The sequence below is a fragment of the Perna viridis genome, chromosome 11 (assembly GCF_037379345.1).
Source record: "Perna viridis isolate PV_CMFRI_1.1 ecotype Kerala chromosome 11, ASM3737934v1, whole genome shotgun sequence".
Classification (NCBI taxonomy): domain Eukaryota; kingdom Metazoa; phylum Mollusca; class Bivalvia; order Mytilida; family Mytilidae; genus Perna; species Perna viridis.
Window position 1 is genome coordinate 2,380,507 of NC_142455.1, and position 27,940 is coordinate 2,408,446.

General features: G+C 33.1%; 2 protein-coding genes across 3 annotated transcripts in view; one reads left to right on the top strand and one right to left on the bottom strand.

Moving 5' to 3' along the window:
- The window catches only part of LOC148602302 (protein C-mannosyl-transferase DPY19L1-like), a 43,394-nt gene extending 34,887 nt beyond the window's left edge, over window positions 1–8,507 (bottom strand). Inside the window, exons 1-5 of the mRNA XM_088551851.1 lie at window positions 8,311–8,507; window positions 6,911–6,935; window positions 6,286–6,373; window positions 5,253–5,390; window positions 264–384 (exon numbers count right to left, since the gene is read on the bottom strand). Coding sequence (XP_088407977.1) covers window positions 264–384; window positions 5,253–5,390; window positions 6,286–6,373; window positions 6,911–6,935; window positions 8,311–8,473 — 535 coding nt within the window. The 5' untranslated portion in view covers window positions 8,474–8,507. The remainder of the gene's footprint in view (window positions 1–263; window positions 385–5,252; window positions 5,391–6,285; window positions 6,374–6,910; window positions 6,936–8,310) is intronic.
- Window positions 8,508–8,695: 188 nt separating this feature from the next.
- On the top strand, window positions 8,696–26,599 carry LOC148602303 (protein SPMIP7-like). Of its 2 annotated transcripts, XM_088552539.1 has the most exons (10): window positions 8,696–9,371; window positions 13,402–13,463; window positions 13,926–13,967; window positions 17,479–17,570; window positions 18,754–18,892; window positions 19,531–19,598; window positions 20,462–20,503; window positions 21,292–21,399; window positions 22,050–22,166; window positions 23,915–26,599. In XM_088552539.1, exons 1-10 carry the CDS (start codon window positions 8,840–8,842, stop codon window positions 24,051–24,053), a joined length of 1,341 nt encoding a protein of 446 aa, XP_088408665.1. In that variant the 5' UTR covers window positions 8,696–8,839; the 3' UTR covers window positions 24,054–26,599. The 2 variants fall into 2 exon arrangements, with proteins under 2 accessions (XP_088408665.1, XP_088408666.1); XM_088552540.1 differs by lacking the exon at window positions 13,926–13,967.
- The last annotated feature ends 1,341 nt before the right edge of the window (window positions 26,600–27,940 follow it).

The window sequence follows — 27,940 nt, forward strand, 5'->3', positions numbered from 1 at the left end:
CTGCATTAAACCAAACATAAACTTAAGTCCTACAGAGGGTTGGCTTAGACACGGTTACTGTACCTCAGTGATGTCTAACCTACCCTCACAGGTGTGACAAGATGTCTAACCTACCCTCACAGCTGTGACTAGACATTTAACCTACCCTTACAGCTGTGACTAGACCTATAACATACCCTCAGTCATGATAAGACATCTAATCTACCCTCACAGACGTGATAAGACATATAACCTACACTCACATAGTAAGATAGCTAACCTACCCTCACAGCTTTGGACAGGACTGAGTCCTTCTCCTCTATTGATTGTCCAACACATCTTATTCTTGATGTTCATAGCATTACAGAAAGATATATAGGATCGGAAGGCAATGCCAAGAACAACCTGTTAAAAGAGAAAAAAATTTATACAATGTACTCATAGATAATGCTAGAAACTGTAAACATACTAGTTTCTGCTATTTTCATGGTGGACAGAAAATCATGAAAAATAGTACACACGAAAAAGATTTTTTAGCATTAAACTATGCTTTTCATTTTTGAAACTGCAAATTTTGATACCAGCGAATATGTTCACTTGACAGAATCCGTGAAAATAGATACCCACGAAAAATATTTTTAGCATTAAATAAACTATGCTTTTCATTTTTGAGACTGCAAAATTTTGATACCAGCGAATATGTTCACTTGACAGAATCAGTGAAAATTGATACCAGCAAATATGTTCACTTGACAGAATCTGCGAAAGTTGATACCAGCGAATATGTTTCCTTGACAGAATCTGCGAAAATTGATACCAGTGAATATGTTCACTTGACAGAATCCGTGAAAATTGATACCCACGAAAATATTTTTTAGCATTAAATAAACTATACTTTTCATTTTTGAAACTGCAAAATTTTGATACCAGCGAATATGTTAATATGTTCACTTGACAGAATCCGTGAAAATTGATACCAGCAAATATGTTCACTTGACAGAATCCGCGAAAGTTGATACCAGCGAATATGTTTCCTTGACAGAATCTGCGAAAATTGATACCAGTGAATATGTTCACTTGACAGAATCCACAAAAATTAGCAATTACAAAAAATTTAATGGGTTCAAACAATCTGAACTTCATGGCTTGAAGATCTGAGAAAGCTATGGGTTAACAGTGTTTGGTTCAAACAATCTGAACTTCATGGCTTGAAGATCTGAGAAAGCTATGGGTTAACAGTATTTGGTTCAAACAATCTGAACTTCACGGCTTGAAGATCTGAGAAAGCTATGGGTTAACAGTATTTGGTTCAAACAATCTGAACTTCATAGCTTGAAGACCTGAGAAAGCTTGGTAAATATTTTTGTTTACTTGTTAAGTAGCACTCCAGCTAAGAATCATGCAAAATGTGATTCATGGGTAAAAAGCCTACATATTTTTATTTTTGATATTTTGTTTGAATTGCCATAGTAAACAGAAATTAACATTCAGTTTTCCATATAACCCGTATTCATAAGAGACACGAATTATATAGAATGCACTGTAAATTTCAAAATAAAGGGAGATAACTTTGTAAATGACACTCAAATACAATAGAATCTATTGGATTTTCAATGTTGATTATCTTCAAAGATGAATGAATAATTACATATTTCATGGTATAGACCCATAGATAATGCTAGAAACTGTAAACATACTAGTTTCTTCTATTTTCATGGTGGACAGAAAATCATGAAAAATAGTACACACGAAAAAGATTTTTTAGCATTAAACTATGCTTTTCATTTTTGAAACTGCAAATTTTGATACCAGCGAATATGTTCACTTGACAGAATCCGTGAAAATTGATACCCACGAAAAATATTTTTAGCATTAAATAAACTATGCTTTTCATTTTTGAAACTGCAAAATTTTGATACCAGCGAATATGTTCACTTGACAGAATCAGTGAAAATTGATACCAGCAAATATGTTCACTTGACAGAATCCGCGAAAGTTGATACCAGCGAATATGTTCCCTTGACAAAATCTGCGAAAATTGATACCAGTGAATATGTTCACTTGACAGAATCCGTGAAAATTGATACCCACGAAAAATATTTTTTAGCATTAAATAAACTATGCTTTTCATTTTTGAAACTGCAAAATTTTGATACCAGCAAATATGTTCACTTGACAGAATCCATGAAAATTGATACCAGCAAATATGTTCACTTGACACAATCCGTGAAAGTTGATACCAGCGAATATGTTTCCTTGACAGAATCTGCGAAAATTGATACCAGTGAATATGTTCACTTGACAGAATCCACAAAAATTAGCAATTACAAAAAATTTAATGGGTTCAAACAATCTTCATGGCTTGAAGATCTGAGAAAGCTATAGGTAAACAGTATTTGGTTCAAACAATCTGAACTTCATAGCATAAAGATCTGAGAAAGCTATGGGTTAACAGTGTTTAGTTCAAACAATCTGAACTTCATGGCTTGAAGACCTGAGAAAGCTATGGGTTAACAGTATTTGGTTCAAACAATCTGAACTTCATAGCTGGAAGATCTGAGAAAGCTATGGGTTAACAGTGTTTAGTTCAAACAATCTAACTTCATGGCTTGAAGACCTGAGAAAGCTATTGGTAAAGAGTATTTGGTTCAAACAATCTGAACTTCATGGCTTGAAGATCTGAGAAAGCTATGGGTTAAAAGTGTTTGGTTCAAACAATCTGAACTTCATGGCTTGAAGATCTGAGAAAGCTATGGGTTAACAGTATTTGGTTCAAACAATCTGAACTTCATAGCTTGAAGACCTGAGAAAGCTTGGTTAATATTTTTGTTTACTTGTTAAGTAGCACTCCAGCTAAGAATCATGCAAAATGTGATTCATGGGTAAAAAGCCTACATATTTTTATTTTTGATATTTTGTTTGAATTGCCATAGTAAACAGAAATTAACATTCAGTTTTCCATATAACCCGTGTTCATAAGAGACACAAATTATATAGAATGCACTGTAAATTTCAAAATAAAGGGAGATAACTCTGTAAATGACACTCAAATACAATAGAATCTATTGGATTTTCAATGTTGATTATCTCCAAAGAGCAGGCAGATTTGAATGAATAATTACATATTTCATGGTATAGACCCATAGATAATGCTAGAAACTGTAAACATACTAGTTTCTGCCATTTTCATGGTGGACAGAAAATCATGAAAAATAGTACACATGAAAAAGATTTTTTAGCATTAAACTATGCTTTTCATTTTTGAAACTGCAAATTTTGATACCAGCGAATATGTTCACTTGACAGAATCCGTGAAAATTGATACCCACGAAAAATATTTTTAGTATTAAATAAACTATGCTTTTCATTTTTGAAACTGCAAAATTTTGATACCAGCGAATATGTTCACTTGACAGAATCAGTGAAAATTGATACCAGCAAATATGTTCACTTGACAGAATCCGCGAAAGTTGATACCAGCGAATATGTTCCCTTGACAGAATCTGCGAAAATTGATACCAGTGAATATGTTCACTTGACAGAATCCGTGAAAATTGATACCCACGAAAAATATTTTTTAGCATTAAATAAACTATGCTTTTCATTTTTGAAACTGCAAAATTTTGATACCAGTGAATATGTTCACTTGACAGAATCCGTGAAAATTGATACCAGCAAATATGTTCACTTGACAGAACCCGCGAAAGTTGATACCAGCAATATGTTCCCTTGACAGAATCTGCGAAAATTGATACCAGTGAATATGTTCACTTGACAGAATCCACAAAAATTAGCAATTACAAAAAAATTTAATGGGTTCAAACAATCTGAACTTCATGGCTTGAAGATCTGAGAAAGCTATAGGTTAACAGTATTTGGTTCAAACAATCTGAACTTCATAGCATGAAGATCTGAGAAAACTATGGGTTAACAGTGTTTAGTTCAAACAATCTGAACTTCATGGCTTGAAGACCTGAGAAAGCTATGGGTTAACCGTATTTGGTTCAAACAATCTGAACTTCATAACTGGAAGATCTGAGAAAGCTATGGGTTAACAGTGTTTAGTTCAAACAATCTAACTTCATGGCTTGAAGACCTGAGAAAGCTATGGGTAAAGAGTATTTGGTTCAAACAATCTGAACTTCATGGCATGAAGATCTGAGAAAGCTATGGGTTAAAAGTGTTTGGTTCAAACAATCTGAACTTCATGGCTTGAAGATCTGAGAAAGCTATGGGTTAACAGTATTTGGTTCAAACAATCTGAACTTCATGGCTTGAAGATCTGAGAAAGCTATGGGTTACAGTATTTGGTTCAAACAATCTGAACTTCATGGCTTGAAGATCTGAGAAAGCTATGGATTAACAGTGTTTGGTTCAAACAATCTGAACTTCATGGCATGAAGATCTGAGAAAGCTATGGGTTACAGTATTTGGTTCAAACAATCTGAACTTCATGGCTTGAAGATCTGAGAAAGCTATGGATTAACAGTATTTGGTTCAAACAATCTGAACTTCATGGCTTAAAGATCTGAGAAAGCTATGGATTAACAGTGTTTGGTTCAAACAATCTGAACTTCATGGCTTGAAGATCTGAGAAAGCTATGGGTTACAGTATTTGGTTCAAACAATCTGAACTTCATAGCTTGAAGACCTGAGAAAGCTTGGTAAATATTTTTGTTTACTTGTTAAGTAGCACTCCAGCTAAGAATCATGCAAAATGTGATTCATGGGTAAAAAGCCTACATATTTTTATTTTTGATATTTTGTTTGAATTGCCATAGTAAACAGAAATTAACATTCAGTTTTCCATATAACCCGTGTTCATAAGAGACACAAATTATATAGAATGCACTGTAAATTTCAAAATAAAGGGAGATAACTCTGTAAATGACACTCAAATACAATAGAATCTATTGGATTTTCAATGTTGATTATCTCCAAAGAGCAGGCAGATTTGAATGAATAATTACATATTTCATGGTATAGACCCATAAAACAACTTGACTACAAAAATAAAAATATGTAGCCTTTTTTTGGGTGTATCACATTTTTCAGATTTTGCATGATTCTTACAAAGACAGCTACTTAACATCAATTATCAGATGAAACCATTTAAACATTTATTTTCTTTTAGTTACTATTTACGGGTGAAGTAATGGGTTGAGTAAATCAATAACTAGCTTAAAAAAAATCCATTTTCACAATTTAGAAATAGTTCAATTTGAGCTGCTCAAAATTAAAAAAACAGTGAATAAGAGTTAGAATCCACTAACCTCAGGGTAAAGATTAAACCTTTTTAGTACATTAATGGTGAGTGGATATTCTGTGACATTGTCATACATTACTGAGTTCAGTCCATCTAATACTGTTGGTGCTGTTATCATTGTCTTGTAGTAAGAGTAATACAATCCCTGAAAAATATCATGTAATCAAGTGCATTAATATCCCTGAAAAATATCCAGTCATGTAATCAAGTGCATTAATATCCCTGAAAAATATCCAGTTATGTAATCAAGTGCATTAATATCCCTGAAAAATATCCACTCATGTAATCAAGTGCTTTGAAATCCCTGAAAAATATAGTCATGTAATCAAGTGCATTAATATCCCTGAAAAATATCCAGTCGTGAAATCAAATGCTTTTATATCCCTAGAAATTTATCAATTGGTATTTCATGTAATTACAAGTTCTTTAAATCAGTTTTTTTATATCCCTGAGAAATATCCATTGTAATGTAATGTATTCAAGTTTTTATATCACTGAGAATTATTCATTGCTATGTCATGTAATCAAAATTCAAAATCCCTGAGAAGTATTCTGTATATACACAAAAAGGTTATAGTACATGTATATTTAAGGCTTCCTTCCCTGACAGAAGGGCATTTTTTGTCAAAAACCTACAATATATTTATTTCACTTACACTCTATAATGATAAAATGGAGTTTCCATGGTTTATTTTTTAATTGATAACCAAGTTTACTGTAGGAGTTTAACCTTTAGGGCAGAAGTACCAACTGAAAAACTCAGACAACTAGGGCAAAAGTGTATATACGTATATATATAGTTTAAGTGAAATAAATGTGTGCCAACACTACCAAATTACATGTACATGCTTAAATGTGTGCCAACACTACCAGAGTACATGTACATGTACATGATTAAATGTGTGCCAACACTACTGGAGTACATGTACATGATTAAATGGAAATCATTTCAAGTTGGGTTTGGCAGATTAGGGGCACACTAAAGTTCATGAGTTATATTGGTCTTGGGAATCCTCTAATCATTTTACTAGACAACATACCATTTCAGTTCTGAAAGCCAGCTCTCTCTCTAAGTTGGAAAGGTGTGAAAAGTGTCTTTCTCTTTCAAACATTCCATACACATGATTTCTACAAGAAGAAAATGCCATCAATATGTCAATTAGCCTTTAGCAGATTATTTAGTATAACAATAGTTATGACTACCATAGGGGCTTAAAATAGTACATTATTATATTAATGGTACATAAAGTGATACTCTGCCATTAATGGTGAAAAAACGGAGATGACAAAAGGTTCAAAATGGCGTAACTCAAAAACTACATTTTGGATTTTGCTGTACATTGAATTTAACTTGTATTATATAGTACTAAACAACAGCTGAACTGTGCAAAGTTTTTTTTTTTTTTTTAAATCATTAATCTGGTCTCGTCATAATCTGGAAACTGTAGGGGGAAGGACAGGCAGACAGACAATTTTCCATAGGGTTCCACATAATCCTGGTATAAAAATACCTTATAATGACTACATCATACCAAAATGATTTCATTTAACAATCATAACCAAGTTTCAGAAACATCAGTTAATGAATGCCCTTATCTTTGTATATTTAACCAAGAGATATATAATGTTTGTGTTACATGATCCTGTGACTCTCAATTGTCTTACCTGTGTAATACTGTGATAATAATAGCTAAAAAATAAAACAAAAGATGTCATTGTAAAAAAAAAAGAAAACGGTAAAAAGCCTAGCCAATAAAGAGACTTTTTTACAAAAAAAACATTTCAAGAAAACATTCCGAAGTTTTTGCCATCTCATTTGATAAAGTCAATATATGTGGATCTAGGATATTCCTTTTGGAATTGTTTTCATTCATCATTTAAAATATGCAATAAGCATATCTCTGAAACTTTGCTATATATATCTTGATGCGTCATTCAACATTAAGGCATGTGCAAAGTTTTGAAAATAATTTTTAAACTTCTATATATTTCCCCCTAAAAATGTGTAGACAACATATTTTAAATGAATCTACAGCTTTCAAAAATTCAGATTTAATGACTGAAATTCAGATATTCCCAATCCTATGCCTAAATGTAATATGCAGGGCAAGCAGGCATTGGTTTCCATAACAAAATTTTCATTAATTCAAATTTTAATAAATTTTAGTTTATGATAGTTTATGCTGTGGTCCAGCTAAATACCAACATCAATAATCATAAAATATATAAGTTTTCATTAAAATCTGGTTATTATTTCATAAATTGTGTCTGCTTGCTCTGCACTAGATGTTTAGGTTCCAGAATATTTGCACGTCCAAACAAAATTATGTCCTGGTAAAGCTGAAGATTTATTTAAAAATATTATGTCTTATACGCTAATATTCTGAGCAGTCTCAGTTGGAACTTCTGCACTAATGGTTAAAGTCCAACAGTAAACTCAGTTATAAGTTAAAAAATAAACCATCGGAACTCCATTTTAACATTATTTTACTACGGACTGGCCAGCCCTTGGCAAAACAATGAAAAAATGGAATTTCCTTGATTTATTTTTATTCTACTAGAACTATCACCTTCATATTTTTTAAAAGACACATCCTATGTGTTGCATGAAATGCAATATTTTGTTGTGGTTTGGTATAATATTTCTATGATGTCAGGAAAAAGACTCCAATACAATTATGATATTGGTGAAGTGATATGTTTAACACATTTTATGACAGCTGTGGTCAAAATAGCTTTAAGCACTTCAAATTAGAACCACTTATATACACAAATGTTGCACTTGTCTAGTGGAAGTACCAACTGAGCCAGCTCAGCCTCAGAGTCAAGTGCCTGTGATCTCTAGACTCTACAAAGTCAAAGACTAGTATTTACATGTGCAAAGACAACAGAAATGCAATAGAAGGGACTCAAGGGAGTGCAATGCATCTATCAGCTAATTCCAAATAATAATGCCGTTATGGTAGGCTACACGTATTTGTTTCTTGGTCACCTCTCTTCGTCAGATTTTAAAAATGCATTAGCGAACGTCGTGATTATCTGGACTAACAAAAAGAAAATTTTACCCAAGATCACAGTGACAATTTTCGTCGTAGGTGTAAAATTCAACACAGTCTCTGCATTTTCCGAAGTTTTTTCTTTTGTATCAAACTTCCTCCCAACTCTCTTCTTTGATTGTGTGACATTACTGTTGTTTTGGTTATGCTGGTTTCGTTTTCGAGCAGCCATGTTGTTTGCCGGCGTGTCAAAAGCCACTTCCGGTGGCAAGCTGTTGTTTACATTCGTAATTTAGCAATAAAAGTTATCCGATTTGCCTTTAAAAAATTCTATTGTGAACAAATGTTGCATATAATGATGTCGCAATCAAATGAAAATTCTACTTTGCATTATGCAAATTTCTAACGAGCACCTGTTACTTCCGGTAAATTCCATATTTGGAAATCTCCGTATTTCCATGGGTAACACGGTAGTTTACAAATGTCGGAAGTGTAAAACCGATACTGGAGACTTTTAAATTTATAGTATGTTTGTTTTGTGACATAAATAACTGGTATTAGAGGATTTACATTGAATTTACAGATAAATAAATCGAAAATGACGGAGGTAATTACAAACACACCAGTTTTAGCCGATTCAACTTTTCGGACGCGACCTAATTTCAATCTTTACCTGAGAAGTGATGCCAATGCAGGGGGGAACACTGTTCAACAAATTCAAACCCATCGTCGGAACCGACAGATGAAATTTCCTACTTTGACAGGTAAAGCCGATGTTGACTCTTTTCAAACAAGCAATCAGGACAATGCTTTTAAACGCTGGAATGATGAAGGAGACTTTAGACCCCCAGCCCCGTACCGTGACTATGATAACATTGTCGATCCCGTGTCTGGGTTCGTTAGTGCTGGTGGAGATGTTGATAGAAACACTGGACACAAAAAGATTAATACTCTCGTCCAGCTGAATGACGCTCCCCAGTCTGGGCCACCCCAGAAGAAGCACTCTGATCGGTCCGCCGAGGACAAAGCTCCAACTCCTCTTAGGAGGTCCAATACATATGCACCGGGTGCTCCCTCAATGTGGAACAGTAGAAAAATATCAGATGAATGGATTAAATCGCAGCTTGGAGGTATGATATCTTACAATGTAATAAAACCAGGGTTTGTGTGTACAGCAAGAATTCTTGTGACCAAAGCTACATGCACTCATTTTTTTTAATGAAGGGGGCATTTCATGTATTCATATTCATTATTTTCTTTCATTACTCACATATTCAGGTGTTCTTCTTTCGGTTTCTAGCGTTCTTTGCTGTCGGAGATCAAATATAAATTTACAAAATGGTGATGATTATAATTTTAAACAAGTTGATGGTGGAAACCAAACATTGTGAATTTGAAAACTATTTACATTTGGTAACTATTTGGTGTAGGCTATGGATAGAAAATAGGAATAATGGCTGGTTCTGTTACCAATTCCTTGAATCCCATAATTGTTCTGGTTGAATGTATATGTTCTGAATTAGTAGTTTATTCAATTGTGTGGGAGTAAGTACGAATATTTTTAACACTGTTTTGAGATCTGAATTTGCTTATAGTTGTTGGATTGCTGTGTCCTGTTATACTGTGTGATTGAATGCGTTGATTTGACTTGGAACTCACAATACGTTTCTGATTTCACCAGTATCAAATGGCTTTTCCTTTAGTATATACATTTAGTTTTGCAAAATAGTCGAAGATCGTAGGTCTGTTGAAACTATTATGCTCTACTTCTATTTTCATAATTTTAAAATATTCCTAAGAAAATGAAAAAGTCGAGAAGACAAAGATAAAATGCATAACTAAACCTCTCCAAAAGAAAGACAAACACGTACTGAGTCATCCGCTTATGACCTTTATAAAAACAATGTTTACATCGTAATTTGAAATATTCAATTTTAAAAATTTGACTATTTCAGTGGAATTATTGAATTACATGTACATTGTACATGTAGCTGGTGTAAAAAATTATAAGTATATAGGCAAATTGCGCACATACATGTAATGACATTACACTATAAAACATAACACCTTTCATAGAATTGCTACATGTGCAAGTCGATAGTAATTCAGATACATGTAAGTACATGCAAGTAATTTATTATGCAATGATATATCAATCTTGTATATTTTTATAGTTGGGACTCTAAGCAAGTTAAAGGTGCATGCACATGTATCGTACAAACTTACAAAAGGTCCGACAAGAATTTTAAGAAAAAAAACATCAAGTCATACTGGAGACACATTTGTATGTCTCTAATAGTCGCAAACTTATTAAAATTATAGATCTATCACTTGCTCCCCCGCTCGTGACGCGTTATACTCGGGTACACAATTAAGTGCTATTCGTTCTGTGAACTGTCGCTTCGGATAGTTTGTGGCTTAGACTTCCGAATAAAATGACTCGTCTCAAATTGTATGGATTGTTGCAAAGTAAATTCAGTATACATATGTATCAATCCATCAATATGAACGTAAGTCATGCCGTTTTTCATTCTACCGTTCGGTCTTTCGCGATTAATATATTTTATTATACAAATTGTATGAAAAGTATACTTTATCAATTATGCAAGTTCATTAGAAACTTACAGCTGTTATGAACACTTGAATAACAACAAGCCTGTCATTGTGAAGACATTTAAAATCAATGTTACTTATTTAAGCCTATAGTCGTTCAGTGAATTGACGCTGTTATGTAACTGTTACGATCAATTAATTTCCCAGAAGTAATCAATGTCCTCCACTGCCTGTCTGTCTGTTATTTACAATGTCTATTTCCTTTTCAATTTTAATTCTGTAATGTATTTTTCAATAAGAGCGTAGACTAGTTTGTCTTGTTTACATTGTCTAATTCCCTTTTAATTTCAATTCTATCACGTTTGTTTTTTCAATAAGAACGTAGATAATACGTGTGCTAGGTAAGCTTTATAATTCATGTGAGAACAATTACAATTTTCTAAGTGCGGACAGCTGTGGGCCTTTTTTTACAATATGCATATAATTTATCGTTAACACGTGTACATGTATTATGTTTTATTGGAAGTTTTGTAATTCAGTGTTCATTCATTGCATGTAACAATAAATAAGTAAGGAAATCTGCATGTTAAACTCGAACTTCGGATAAGACTAAACCACACCGAAACAATTATCTTTCGAAGTCAATAGTACAGTCACGTAGTTTCAATGTGTAATATTTGGGAAACCACAATTTACAGTAGCATGCAGGTCAAACTTCAGTAAACTGAATTATTGAAATTTAAAAGCAGTTGGTTTACACAAACGCATTTGCTATACATGTCTGTCATACATATCGAATCATTTAATACCACCCTTTTTAATGCGAATTAAAAACAGTTGTTAAGCTATTACACTTAATGTATTGATTTACGCATAAATATTTTTAAACCTAAAATGGCCATATATATAATCCAAAAGTCTATATTATTGGGTGGTAGATTTAATCTGTATTTCTTAATCTCGATTTATTCGTCACAATTGTGACATTTAAATGGATAATATATTTTTGATAGTTTACTGTAAACTTGAAAATTATCATACACTTTGGGATTAAAATTTGAATGAATGTATCGCTGTATTTTATTTCATAAATCACCGTAAAGTCTTTAAAATATATATCATGTGTTTATATTTGACAGGTACTCTCACCTGTCATTTTTTTCTTTATTTTCACAAATAGTGTATAAATAAAGCCGATTGAGATATCGCTACTACATTGTACCTTAATCTCGAATCAGATCGAATCTATATAATAAAGAGCATTTTTATTTACCTTGAATTACATTTAATAATGATGTCAAGCATAATTATTCAGTAAATCATATTATTGTTTTTAAAATAGAACATCGAAGTATATGAATTTAAAGCGACCTTCAAGTGATTCACTACATTATCTTGAGCTAACTGTGATTTTTTTTATTATTTTATTTTGTAATGAAATTCCGTTAAAATCGCCTTAAAATGCACATCAGTTCTAACAATACATTTACAATAATGGAAAACATGAACAACTACAAAAAGTTGTATAATATCAGGATTTATGCATCCTATCAAGTCAGGGTTTGAGCCCACCTTCGAAAATCGTATATTTCCGAATTCCAGACCAGAAAGAAAAACAAAGAAACGATAGGAACTTATTCCATTCTAACGAAGTCGAACATCATAGCAAAAAGACAAAGCCAGAAAAAAAGAAACACTAAACAATATGAAACAATAAAAACAAAATTAAGCAAAAAAAATATAAACAAACAAAATATTCTGTTCATGGAGACATAAAGAAGATAGCGACACCGATAGGTGGACAAAAACACCCAATAAACAATTAAGCTATGGAGTAACTTAGTCGTGAAGCTCCTGAAAGTCTTTAGCATCTCAATTCGCAACCTTTGACACACCTATGCGACCATATTGAATTATGTTATATATGATGTAACATTATTTTAGCAATCTTGCAAAATACAAAATTAAAGGCCATTCCCATATATACATGTAATACACTATTTACATAATTATGTAATGCATGTATATAAATTAAGGACTTTCACTCAGTCAATACGTGATATATATGGACCTGTTAGATTATTTTGAACTCGGATTTCGTCCTCGATCAGAACAGCTCAATACATCACGCATTGACATCGTTAAAAGCTCATAATTGATAACTATTTTCGTTTTTGGGTGAATAATGTACTTAAATGTAAATTGAATCATAATTCAATACGGAAGACTACTTTGTAATAACTGTAGGGTAAAGAATGGGACTACAAAGATCTGTTTCGTTCAGGCAACAACCTGAGAACAGTCTTCGATCTCGTTAGAATTTCAGGTGCCTACTATGTGTTACAAGTTAAACAAAAACAACCTTCATGCTAAAGTTAACGCTTCTTTCAATTTCATCAGATGTCTTCAGTTCTGGACTAACTGTATTAAAACTGCACACCCATGCAGCGCTTTGTTAGCGGCAGAAATGATATTCTATCTTGATATTTTGTTTTTACCAATTTCTGAACATGAAACAGTTCATATTTACGTACTTCATTTAAGACAGCTCTATGGGGAACGTTGTACTAATTTGCAGAATGTATTTTACATTCAACTATTTTGTAGGATGGACAAGTGATTTCGACCCACGAAAACCACAGGAAGGTTCTAATAAATGGCGATCAAAGGTGAGTTAGCTGTTTAAACTGTCAAATGGCTCTACATCAATCTCCTCTGCAGACCTATAACCACTTCCTAATTTACTACGTACCACTCCGCTAGCTTATATGGTACAAAGCTTTGAAATAAATAGCGACCCTCTGAGAAGGAGATTTGTTCAGCATATAGAATGGTTAGTACCAATGCTGTTCGAAACCATATTTGTGAAGATTAAGCTATTTATATTTATTACGTTACAATGCAAGACATTTTGATTATAGGCCTTCAGCTAATTTGTTTTCGAAATTTTTCGTGCATAGAAAGGGGACATGGTTCGTCGTAAACTACCCGAACCCCCTGTCTATGGGCCTGTATGCTTTCAATGTATCTTTGTGTCCATGGTAGTAGCCCGTTTGTATTATTCGTAACACCTATACATCATGAACTTGTTGGATAAGGATATTGTTCTACTTTATAAAACCATTTTACAGCAGGGACGTCCAAGACTTACTGAGGAACAAATGCAAGATGAGGTAGATGTTTGCAGTGTCAAAACTCATATTCGAAAACACAGGGGCACAATATTAACAACATTATCCAACAAATACGGGTGGTCCTAACCAAAAACCCTTTCCCTTGATCTGATCCTTAAACTCCTCACTATGAAAGAGTTACGCTCACAATAATAATCGTTACCGAATATAATAAGTGGCCGAGTTTTGATGCAGAATTCTTAACAATTTTAATTGTGCATCCTTAAAATTTGAGGTACACTGTTGCACAAGTTTGTGCCCCTTCATTCCATCACTCATATGTGTCAAAGAGAAGTTTGCATCACTTTGATTACTTGTAATTTGTGGCTATTATATTGTGTCAATATAGACCCTTTCGTGTTAACTTTGGGATAGTGGATCGATGAAAATGCTCAATGTACAGTTCCGCGAGATTTTTTGTTCTACTCCAAGCCCTTTCTACCGGAAGCATATGTCACGCAAGCTCATTGACTACCCGGCAGTTAACCCGAGTGTCGATTTTAATATGACGCAAATGATACATTGTACCATTAAAAATTTTCATTGGCTCTAGTGGATCCCAGACAAAAATATAAACGGAAATAATTTTATTAAAATTACTATGCAATTAGTAATTTCAGCGATCAATTTATACGATTTTCTTTATTTCTATTAATATTACGAGTAAGAATCTTTAGTGATAATAAATTTCGATTACCCTGCCCAGTGTACTTTGACTGTTAAATGCCAGTTTTTTTTTTCGCAAGAAGAGGACTGGTTTCCCCCAGTACAAAAGATGGGTGAATCCATGAGCTATGTCTGGCCCCTTGAAATCTTTACGCTTGATTGGATTGGACAAGCAGTGGTGGTAGGTTTATAGCAAATGAAACCACTACTCCATTACGTGTCAGTTTTATGTTCCATAATGACTACCAATTGACATTATTGTTCATCTAGTTTATTTTCTGTACGCACTAAGCCTTCGGATTGTAAGTTCTAACACATGTAAACACGTTCCAAACACATTTAATATCCCGTAAGATACATATATTTGACATGTTTGTGTCTGCATGCTATATTTGCACAACCTGTTCAATCTTGGTAGCAGAGTAGATTAGAACACTAGTTTATTTGCATGTGTATTTACGAAGTAATTACAGTATGGACGGATTAAGCATGGAATATGTAACATAGAAAGTTATATTTTCTACACTTCAACTACAATGTAATGGAATAACAAGTTTGAAATACTAGTAATCTGAATTAAATACCAAAAAAGCGTCGGTATGTTCTTCACTGTCTCTCAGTTGCATATGACATGAGTTATTGTAATAGAAACTCTACGTAAGACCGAATATCGAAACTTAATCCGGACAGACTGTATATTTATGTAGATTTTAGTTTTCTTTCCTCGAATTTATTTTCTCCGAATCTGTAACACTGGAATTTAAAGGGAAAGTAGGGTTAATGAACTGAAAATCTTGATAATATCAGTTTTTCTTATAAATTTGGGTGAAATAAATGGTTGCGTTGTAAGGAAAAACAAATAGACTTAGTTACTTTCATTTGACTTTGATATTCCTTCTAAAGCGTTTGTCTGGCAGCGTGTATTTGGTATTGCAAAATTCTTGAACATGGTTGTATTTTGACAAAAGAGGATATTGCTTTATAGAAACATGCTAAGATGGCCGAAATAATTATATATACATAAAAAAGTCAAAAAGGCACTTTTAACAATTCAAATACACAGGCAAAATTATCTCACATGATTTTCATACGAATTTCACATGATTTTCACCTGAATTGAGCAAATAAACTAAGTGACAGAGTTCACGTGAAATTCGGGCGAATGGAGCCTTCATGTGAAATTCACATGAAATGTTCACATAAAATTCGTGTTTAGCTAATTTCACATGAAAATCATGTTAATTTCATGTGCATTTCACATGAATTTCATGTGAAGCTCGATTAACATGAATTTCACATGAAAAATATTTGCCTGTGTAGATTAATTGCAATTCCACATTTTGGTAAATGCCATTAGAGCTACGTTGATTGAGTGGTGTGGATTACGTATTGTCAAAAATACTTGAACATGTATGAATTTTGGCAATTATTAAGGTTATTGCTTCATCAGAGAAAAGCCAAGACGGCAGACATACATGTATATTGTTGAGCATCAAAAAGCCAAAAAATACACTTATTACGAAGCAAAATAGATACGCTGAAATTCTATGAAATTCTCTACATCAGGAATATGTAATTGCTCAATATTGATCAGAAAGTAATTGATATGAATGATTTAAGAGTCTTTTATTAGAGCTATTATGCTATATCCAATATTGTATCTCGCGTATTAAAACAAATTTATTGTGCACAACTTTCCCTATTAATTATTAAGGGTATATGCCATATCCAGTTCTTGTATCCCATTGAACACATTATGCACCTATAATATGCGCTATGCACTGTCACATGATAAAAAAACTTATTTATAGCTACAAATTTCGCCGCCATAACTAATCCCTTACAGGCTAAGGCTGTTAATTAATCTTATTTAAGCATTAACTTTTGGGGTTGGGGGTGGTGTGTTGAAAGCTATCATTTGTGCATATGTTTTTATACGCCTGTCAAAGACGAGACGTATTATGGTATACAGTTGTCCGTCCGTCGTCCACACTTTGCACAGTAACTCAAAAACTCTTTCACCAACTGAAAAAAGGGGGATTTTCGAGTTTTCGCACAATAACTCAAAAGCACTTTCCTCAACTTTTATGAAACTTTGGTGAATTGCTCATATCTATTGACGCATGCTCCGATTTTTATAAATTTCAGATTTTTCGTTTCCGTGTTATGAATTTTAATACTTAAAAAGTGAGATTTTCAGGTTTTCGCACAGTTACTCAAAACACGTTTACTAACTTCTATGAAACTTTGGTGAATTGTTCATATTTATTGAAGTAAGCTACCTTTTGATTTGTATAAATGTCAGATTTTACGTTTCCGTGTTGTGAAGTTTTATTCTTAAAAAAAAAGCCGGAAACGGCCAAGGAACTTTCATTCGTTGAAAAATCGTTTAAAATAGACCATTTGTTATGATGATCGACTAATAAATATAAAAGGTACTTGGTAATCTTGTCAGAAAAGTGTATTTTAAACAAGATAGAAATGAATGGGTGAAAAATCAAGACAACAAACTTAGTTAAACTTGAGGTAGCCTTGATAGTGCCAAATTTTGTGTGCATTTTTTATTTACTTTTTGGGAGGAGGTAAGGTATTTGACAGAGCTCACAGTATTTCTAGTTGATCATATAAATTCATTAAAAGCATAAGGACAAGTTAAAATGGCAACGGGCGTATCATGCGCTTAAAGCGTAGCTCTTTATTGCTAAAAATTTGCACAAAATCAACAAAATTTAGGAAGCACAAAAAGGGGTGTCAGTTCCTGGAGCTCTCGGAACTCTCTCTCCTCTAGATATGGTGGATAATAAATGATCGAATTTAGGGACAATATTGTCATTTTTTATTTCAGTCTGCCTTTGTACCAAAACCCCCATCTGAGCAGAGCAAAGAAGGAAGGGACCATTTAGCGATGAAATATATGTACAGCAGCTCAACCCAAAAGTAAGACTTAAAAAAAACAAGTGTAAGGGCAGAAAGAAAAAGAAAAGAAAGAAATGGTAAAAACCACTACAAAACCCATGAAAATAACAACATTCGTTTATTGTTGTCTAATGCTGAAATAAGTTGGTTCTGGAGATCAAATTGATTTACCTTGCAGGTTTCATATACACATGTATGATGTTCTTTTGTCGGTTTGTTTAGTGTATGCAATCATACATTAGTTTATGAGTACTATTCATTTTATTATATGTTGATCATATGAAAATCATATTTAAACTGTTGAAATACTAAGATTCTCGTGTCTGACAATTTTGCCTGCAGACACAAACAATTTGTCAACAGGACCATCACCATACAGATTGTGAAAAGTTTTTATCATGGGATCGAAAATCATTTAAAGAGTAATCAAGGGAACCAAGGTTATAGCGGTAATCAAAGAGTAATCAAGGGATCCAAGGTTATAGCGGTAATCAAAGAGTAATCAAGGGAACGAAGGTTATAGATGTAATCAAAGAGTAATCAAGGGAACCAAGGTTATAGCGGTAATCAAAAGAATATAATCCAGGGACAAAGACCAGACATGGAAAACAGACACACACAACAAAGAACATAAAGTAACTAAAATCATACATACAAAGTAACAAAAATAAATGAGCAACTCGGACTCTACTAAAAACTGGGAGCATGGACCAGGTGCACCGGTAGGGTAAGCGTCCTCTGCTTTTCTAGAAACACCCGCCGAGTTGCTCATAAAAAGTCAAGTCCGGGGTAGACAAACGAGGAAAGGTAAACTATGACCCGTTGAATAAATCAGTTTTCATGATGCTGATGGATACATCATAACGATCCACGAGTTCATGATGACGACCATAAAACTTCTGTAGTGATGACTTCAATCTTGTAGCAACATAACCCTGTTCCAGAAGCCAATTTGTTAGAGTTCTAGCGCGATACAAAAAGTCTGCGTAGTCTCGGCAAGCTCTGGCATAACGTATGAGTTGTGATATGAACATTCCATACGAAGGAGCCGAAGGGATGTTGCCACAGATGAAAGGAAAGTTGACAATTTTGAAGGAAAAGTCATCACGTTTGTCGTAAAGTTAAAGATGTAAATATTCAATTTTTATGGTACATAACACGACATCTATCCATTTTTAAAAGTGAAACTCTTCTCATTGATCAGGTCTTATGAAGATGTTCCATGGGATAATATGCTTCCACCAAAACAATGGGACCCTGTCTCTACAATGGAGGACCGTCCTGACATGATCTCACAGAGATGGACATTAAAAAGATACGACCCTGCTGCTCAGGAATGGCAGGTAAAGTCATAAGCTGTTGTCTTCTTTTACTATGAGTAGTGGCAGGTACAGGCAGAAGTTTTAGTCTATTAGCTCACTATGCATAATGCACATATCTTAATAGATAAAGAAAAAACTCAAGCCTGTAATTTAGATTCCTTGGTACCATAATAAAAATATGTATCTGCTATAGAGTGCTTGGTATAAACAAAAACAAGCCTACCGTTACCTTTCATAATACACTGTGCCAAGTGATTTTAAGATGGTTACCTTTTTATGTAATGTATTGTTTGTTATGCATGTAGTGGACATTTCTTTTGAAAGCTATACACATCATCTTTTTTTTAAACATACATAATAATGGTGTGTATTTTTTGTCATACGAACACATTCATTTACGGTTTCACCACTTTGCTGCTTGAAGCCCGGCACGCTGTCTAAATATAATACAACATGGTCATTACCAGGAAAAAATTGGTTAGTAAAGGTCATGGCAGACTTCGAACGTCTATGCGGATGGTGAATAAAAGTCAAAAAATTCTTACTCGAAACTGTTTTTGATTCGATTTACGGTCCTGTCACAGTTCAGATTGCCGACATTCTAAAAATTATCAAAAAAGTTGGTACACGATGTTGAAATTTATAATATATTTCTTCAGGGTACTGGTCGGTCATGGGATTGGTTCCAGAAAAGAAATGGTTATTACAAAACTCAACCAATAGTGTTGTAAGTATTCATGCGATGGAGTGAAATACTAATAGTGCTATGAATTTTGAAACGATTAAATGGTAATTCGTCGTATTTGGACGTCTAAATTTTCACACTTTTGTTTATAAACACTTTTACGTATGTTTACTCTCAAAATGGCTACTTCTTTATGTTATGTATGAAAAAATAACAATAAATACATACCTGACTTTTTATGATATACATTTTTACGATACAGTCGGTATTGAGTTCGTTTCGACATCACGTGACATCCATGCAACCTAACCGAAGTTGCTTACAACCTTGTATTTCATTGGACAAATATGATAGCAACCGTGAAATTTAAGGCTCCATTTGGGAATCGATGTCCGGAATATTTCAGGCACTATTATATATTGAATAACCTTTTATATATTGAATAATTGGAATTAGTATTTTGTTGAACCAATAGATAATTGAAATACGAAACATAACGCAGTGATCACACAGTCTTAATCAGACTTGGAGATTAACAGAGCGAGAATATGGGTCGGTTTTTTAAGATAACACTTGTTTATTTCAAGCCTGTATACGAACTATTAACAGAAATAGCTGGCATTGCTCGTTTCATCAACTGAGCCAGCTTGCTATAAAGTTTAAATAAGATGACATAGCAAGTTAGCAGAGTTTAAATATCAGTAGAATTTAGAAAAAAAACTATGACTTATGGGTTTTCGATCATTAAAAAGTTATAATTGTTGAGAATATCTTTAATTGCAAGAGTTTACAACCGTTTTTTTCAATCTAGACGCGATTTTTAGTAAGCCTTGTAATAATGTACTAAGTGAAATGTGTAATTGTTCTTTTGATCTCTTATTTGGATTTTCATCATATTTTTTCAGCTGTAGTGACCACCCTAGAACTCAACAAATTCCTAATTATAGGTGAGTACCAACAAGTCATACCTGCGTATAATGTTGTTTTGGGGTCAGCTACAGTCTGCCCCGTGTTGTGAGGGTGTCTTTGGAGACCATGGGTTGCATTTAGCTGACATTGTTCATACCGATGGGGTTGTTGAATCTTTGACATATTCACCATATCCATTCTCCTTATAAATTCAAGATCTGATAAATGCACATCTCTTTTGTGTTCTATTAAACTAAAAAAACAATTGCTGTTAACTCAAAGTTCAAAACCCCTAAAACACTCCAGCTTTGCATGATTGGACTTCTCAGTGTAGGATTTAGCTGCATATCTTGATTTTTTTATGGTTTGAGTACTTCTTGTATCTTATTTAATTATGGATCTCGATCTTAAGTATGTATTTCGACCAAATCCTGCTGATTCTTTGAAACACTTGTACATCATTCCCACATTTCATCACTTATTTTGACTGTATCCTTCCAGTGCGCATGGGCTATGCCCCAGTGTTTAGTGGAGTCTGGGTAACTCACTTACTTTTATTATTTTGTACATGTTAATTTGTTTATTTCACGTTCTGTGATGTGTGTGTCTGTTTTTTTCCTGTCTATTCTTTATTCTTGGAATATACATTTTTTAAATTTCCTCTCGAATATTGGTTCCCTTGAATACTCTTTGTATTTGCACAGTTAATCATATCCTGTCAATTTCGCCCTTTCCTTTTATTTTGATTATTTGGGTATTTTTTGTTCAAAAGCTGCATTTTTCGATCATGTGTATAAGTTATTGTATGTATTTGTATTTATTTCAGTGGATGTATAGGAGCCACAAACCTAGATGAAATAGATAATGCTCAGCAGCCTTTCGAACCCTTCACGATCAAAAGAGTCAACATTCCAAGATATAGCGATACTGCTCAGTGAGTATAATAGAATTGTCCATATAAAACTTTAATTTCAATGTTTGTCCAGTATAACTATATCTTGCTTTATTGGATCGAAAATAATCCAACTTTTTAATACAAAAGAGGTCTCAATGTTCTTTAGTTTTGACTAAAACAGTGTTCCATTATCTTACAATTAAAGTGTAGTAATTGGTTCTTTGCATTTTGCCCTGAACTATCACGGTTAGAAGTAGGTTGCACTAAGCTCAATAATGCCTTTAAATAATTTTATTTTGTTTATTTTGTCTTTTTTATATCTTTGTTTAAAATCTTATCAAACCAATTGGGACTGATATTTATCCTTATGATATCTAGTCCGTGAATTATTTGATAGTTGTTCTCCCCTTCTTATGTCTCAAAAACCCAGGCTATTTTTAGGCTTTGTGATATACAGTCCTTAAAAGTCACGATCTTTTTTGGTTATTTAATAACTGTTTTCTCTTGATGCTGACCCAACATTTTAGACTATTATTAGCCATTTTGATGTCATATCCGTTTATGTAAATGTAGTTTTATTTATAAGAAAATGTTGCTTTCTCACAGCCAAATGTTACCGACTAGTATTTGTTCTTGTTTCTAATTCTCTGTAATGAATGAATGTTTATAATATTTTCTCTCTCTTTTAGTCGACCTAACATACCAGGTTACCAGGGATGTACCTTGTGGCAGGGTGCTTACATACCCGCTCACCAATTACCTAAGGCAAAGCCTGTAGCATCGGCAACCACAGCCACTGTTCATAGGTAAGCATGCTTTAAAACGTCAGGTAACGATTTGGAATGGAAAATATGAGATGATTGTATGTAAGGTGTGGTATGGGAAGATTGCAGGAGAAACAAATAAGTAGAGAACAAGGCTATGGCACATGAAGGGAAGGTATGAGCTAAAGGTACAAAAATATTATTGAAAGAGTTTAAAGGTACATAATGTATGTAATATTGAGTAAAAGAATGATTGAAATAGGTTGAAGGTATGTCGTGTTGAGAAAAACGACATGCGTAAGTTGGAATTGGAAACCTAAAGGAGGTCGAGGGGGATACCGTATAGCGGGTTATTTCTGCGGGGTTAAATTTTCGCGGTTTTGAAGGCCAAACGTCTGGAAGATATTTTCGTGTGTTTTTTTCTTCGCGGTCTGAAGAGGTGTGACAAAATATTTTCGCGGGTGAAGTCCTATGTATGCGTAACTTTTACCTTTGTTTAAAACATATTAGAGTCAAAACATGACAATTTTTTCCTTACAATAAAACTTTTCATAGGACACCCTGAATGGATTGTAATGTTGAAACTTAAGTTGTAAGAAGTACAGTATTTTATTAATTAGAAGATAAAACATACATGCAAATAAAACACATAAAATATATCATTTAATCCAGTTAAAATTTCATGTTTGTTCATTTCGATCGTGACATTCGGCAAAGCGGAAGTTCGTTCTCAAGGTAATCGTCTAAGGCGACACTAATACCAGTTTCCCTAAACCCACTTCGGATAATTTCCGGACTGTTTGAGATGTGCTGAAAAGTACCGAAGTATCGTCTTAAGAAATGACCGTTACGTCGGCATAAAATTTCGCGGGTTTTATTTTCGCGGTTGTTGCCGATTCGCGAAAATTAAACCCCGCGAAAATAACCCGCTATACAGTACACTGAAGGTTAAGCTATGGACAAATAATAAGTGGGAATGGATATTACAAGGCTGATGGAAATATGAGGATACGGTAGAGGAATGATTAGGAGGTTTAGCACTCAATAAAATCTGGTTTAATCCAACTTCCGTTTTGAAAATCGATGGATTCTAACTTCCCGGATTTTAATTGATATTGCCATCTGTTATACAGCCTTTTCTTTTGGACAATCCGTTTTGACTACAGCCTAAATTTTATCAAGTAAATTTGTTTTTTACCCTTCATTTAATTTGTTGCATTGAAATTGGAAGATAAGGATATTGAATCAACATTTTTTTAAAGATCTTTAGCATCTACAATGGTTTTTCTTATTAAACTATTGATATGTTTCTATGTTATTTAATCTTGTTTGTTTATATTAATCTAAACAATATTGGAGGATTAAATTAAATAACAAAACTGACCTTGTTCCGACGAAAAGTGAAACTGAAATGGAAAGTAGTGAACCCATTTTAATTCTTGTGAAAAAAATTTAAGTAAGATGTTTCTTCAAATTGTACACGATTTTATATTTGTTCAATGTATAGTAGTTTTTCTTTCCTCATTCATCTACACCGGACTTGACTTTTATGAGCAATTCGGGGGATATTTCTAGAAAAGCAGAGGACGCTTACCTAACCAATGTACCTGGTCCATGCTCCATGTGGAATCCGAGTTGCTCATTTACTTTTGTTACCTTGTATGTATTATTTTGGTTATATTATGTTATTTGTTGTGTATGTCTGTTTTCAATATCCACTTTGTCCTTTGATTACATTCTTTTGATTCCCGCTAGAATCTTGGTTCCCTTGATTATTCATATCTTTGCAGATCTATGCCGATATCTCCAAACACCTCAGACTTCAAGAAAGAATCAAAGATGTCTAAGATGGTGACAACAGTACCTCCATGTAACCCTTATAACAAGCTTAATAAATTAGAAGAGGTCTTACAGAACTCTGTCCCATAGGCATTACCAACTGTAGTTGATTTTTTTTTTACAAATATCTCAATTAGTTTTACTGAGATGTGAGGTTGGATTTTCAGGAAGTTTGAACCGACGTCTGTTATTATGAGACCAATCAAGTTTCAATTTTTACTTGTTAAGATTTTGTATGTAAAGATTTTAAATTTCATTTTCATGTTATAAATTTTACATATCTACATAACAGTATTTGTATAGACGATTTTTTTTAGAATTTTATCATGTATTTCCCAGGAGTATTTTTATTTCAGTATTTTGTTATTGTGTCAGTATTCACGTCTGTTTTGCTATGAGAAATGTGTTCTTGTCCTGTGTGATAACATCATGCTCAAGATGTAAATACACAATTTGTTATTTCTTAGAACCCTGCTCATATTCTGGTGTTACACTCATCTACGTGATTGTTGCCTTTTCCACTTGCTCACGGTGGTGGAAAACACGTTTCTTTGTCATGTCTATTTTGAACATGAGTCTATGTATCTGAATGCCGAATTACCATAAAAATGTAGAAAATAGGTATTTGAACATTTACACCAACATGACAATTAATGGAAATGAAAAAAAATTTGCATTATAGTGTATGTAATGTTAAAGGTACCAACGTAATTCAGTATTAGTTTTATAATTGTTAGCTGTATCTATGCACATTGTTATCGAATTTCTTCAAATGTTTTTGTTAAAGTTTAAAGTTAGTATGATGAAAAGTGCAATCATTTTGTACAATGTATATCAATAAACATTACACAAATTTTAACTTATAGAAAATTATTAAAATAGTTGACAGTGTATCATATTTAGTGGTGAGAACCAAGAAACAATCAGAATAAATCACGAAAGTTGAAACGAGAATTGCCGTTCGTTTATGTGCAATTTGTTACTATTTAACTTTGTACTCATATAATTATGAATCAATTATTTTTGTACACACTAACAGTAGTTAACTTTCTTATGGATAACAGGTCAAATATTAATGATGTTCGCTGCTCTGTTTAAGAATAACAAAAATTTCAATGGGTTTCGGAATCTTTTTAAAATCTTTCATACTAGAACATTATAAGAAGTAAAAATTGATGGGTCAGTGTGATCATTTTTGAGATATCAGCATTTGAAATTTTGGCGGGAAAAGGATTTCTCTTGATTTTCCATAGGTGCTTTGTTAACAGGTTTTATCTATTAAAACCCCACAATAAACAAAAAGAATTTTATAAGAACGTTCATCTCAAACAATATTTTAAGATGTGTTTAATGAAATTATGAAAAGAATACTTGGGGTCACTGGAAAAAAAATATTTATACCAAGAAATGGATAAAACTATAAGAGTCCGAAAATCTGATAAAAATGACAGAACATGAGCAGCAAACACCCTAAATAAGTGATTGGTCGTCAACACGTTATCTTTATTGGGATTATTTGAATTGTAGCGTACAAACCATTCGACATTAATAATGTCAAAGTACCAACCCAGATTACAAAAAAATAATATGGTTTTCTCAAAGAGAACCAACCAAAATCAAATAGCTAAATTATTTGTCAATTAACTTCTCCACTGTAAAAATGGATTGTCATGTGGTGCTTTTAGAATCAGAGTTTGCTATGTAAATATTAAACCTTTGTTATTGTTACATTGTTATTTTGTTTTAAGTATGATATTGCTTCATCAAAGTCTCGCATGAAAATAATGAGTGAGATATTGATTCAAATTGGTTAAGGGTTCGAAAATATCAAGGAAAAATACGTTTAGAATTTATTATGAGATCCTCGTTACTATAGATCAATACCCACCCCAATCCTTTTATAAATTTGAATAATTTATCTCTTTTACTTGGTATTGACCTGACACACACAAGTAAACTGTAAATGAAAAACAATTGAAGCAATTCTGATTTTGTCTGTTTAAATTTAAGGAAAGAGATTTACTCTTTTAACAAAAAGTATGAAATAAAAATAATGTATATTCCTTTTCGCATTGATCAGTTTTACAGAACGAGAAAGCTTATTGAATCATACATTTCATTTTTCGTCATTTGTCCTAACAATATTCAAATAGGTCTCCGTCTGAGAATCAGTCAAAATTTGCATTTTTAAGATATTGATAGGTAAAAAAGCACTGTGCACTATGGGAAAATGGCGGGAAGATCCCCCGCGCTTTTTCCTTATATAAGCAGTAAAAAATATCTACATTACAGATGCTTCAGGATAAATTCAAATAGCTTTTCAGTTGTTTTCTAGATGTATTGAATATATTTGTGTAAAAAAAAGACCAAATTAAGAAATGTGATGTCCCATTGCCTGATTCTTACACAGAATAGTACTTAATTGCATAAAACTTAAAATCTATTTTTTATCTCTTTATTATGCTCTTATGAAAAATGGCGAGAGAACCAAAACAATTAATAACCTAATGAACTCACTGTTTTGTCGGCACCATGGTAACGGATGTGATTTTGCACACCTGTTTGAAATACTGCCATTTCTTCTTAATCATTAATAATGTTTTACATTTAAGAGTGAAAATAAAAAGTAAAAGTTCTTGAATAGTTTTGGTTTTTATTTGCGTCTTATTTCTGGCCTTTGAAGTATGGTACCCTTGATCGAAACCTTCACCTTCCATCAAATCAAAACAAAACTATACATTCAGAAGTCGTCACAAGTTTTCAACATTGTGAGAAATGAGACTTGTTTAAATTTTCAATAAAAAACATTCACATAATTGATCATTTTTAATATTGTTTTTTTCGCAAAACTGCAGAAAATGAATTAAATAAGATTTTTGGGATAAAATAAAAAATTCTAATTACTAATGCACGCAATACTGTATAAATCTATGGCCTACATCATTAACGTTTAAACAATGATCTCATTTAAAAGGTCTATCACGAAGATCACAATCTGATGACAAGTATGTCCGTCATTCGCTCACTCACATCGCCCAAAGTCAGAAATTGCTGGCCTATGAATGTAGTTTTTTAGCTTTTTGTTTATTTTTATGTAACTGGAGTATAAAGAGACAACTGTTTCAATCTTCCTGTGTATAATGTATTGTGGGCAGTTACAGCCTACCCTGTGGTGTGAGCGTCTCCCCGTGGTCCATTGAAGACCCATTGATGGCCTTGAGCTGACATTTTTCATCCCGGTAGGATTGTTGTCTCTAACATATTCACCACATCTGTTCTCCTTACATTGATAAAATCAGGTTCACTGTCATCTAAAACCCATTACAGTAACACCTTTTATTCTATCCTGCATTTACATTCCATGTAAAAGTTTGTATGAAAAACGTTAAGAAGAAGAAAAGTCCTTACAGGGGGTGATTTTGGGTCCAGATGAGCAAAAATCAAAGGTATGCTACATATTTTTATTTTTGCTATGTTTCAGTGGAGAGCACCTACTACACATCCATGCATACATTTAATTAATATCTTCTTGCTCTTGTTAGCAAAACGGGTCTGAACATAGCCTATTTTCGTACATTTCAAATTGGCAAAAATTAAGAATTTTGGTTGCTATGGTAACCAGATTTAAACCAATCAGATTGCTTTGTACTTTACTGTAAAGTGTTTTTCCTACGACATAGTTCATTAATATAATTATATTATTAGATATAAGAAATACATTCAAATTGTGATGTTTTTGTGTTTTTTAGGCCCAAAATCGGTGGTTGCTAAGGAACGGTCGTTGCTATGGTTACAGTGAAAATATTTTTCATTGTTTTATATTAATTCTTATTTTTCCATTAAATCCTACATATTGCAAGTCAATTTAGTTCAAATGTCTGACATCGATAAATCAAACATTGCATGATTCTTAGGTGGACTGCTACTTAAAGCGCTCTCAAAAAAGCTTTCAAAATACATTAGGAAGTTTGGTGGGA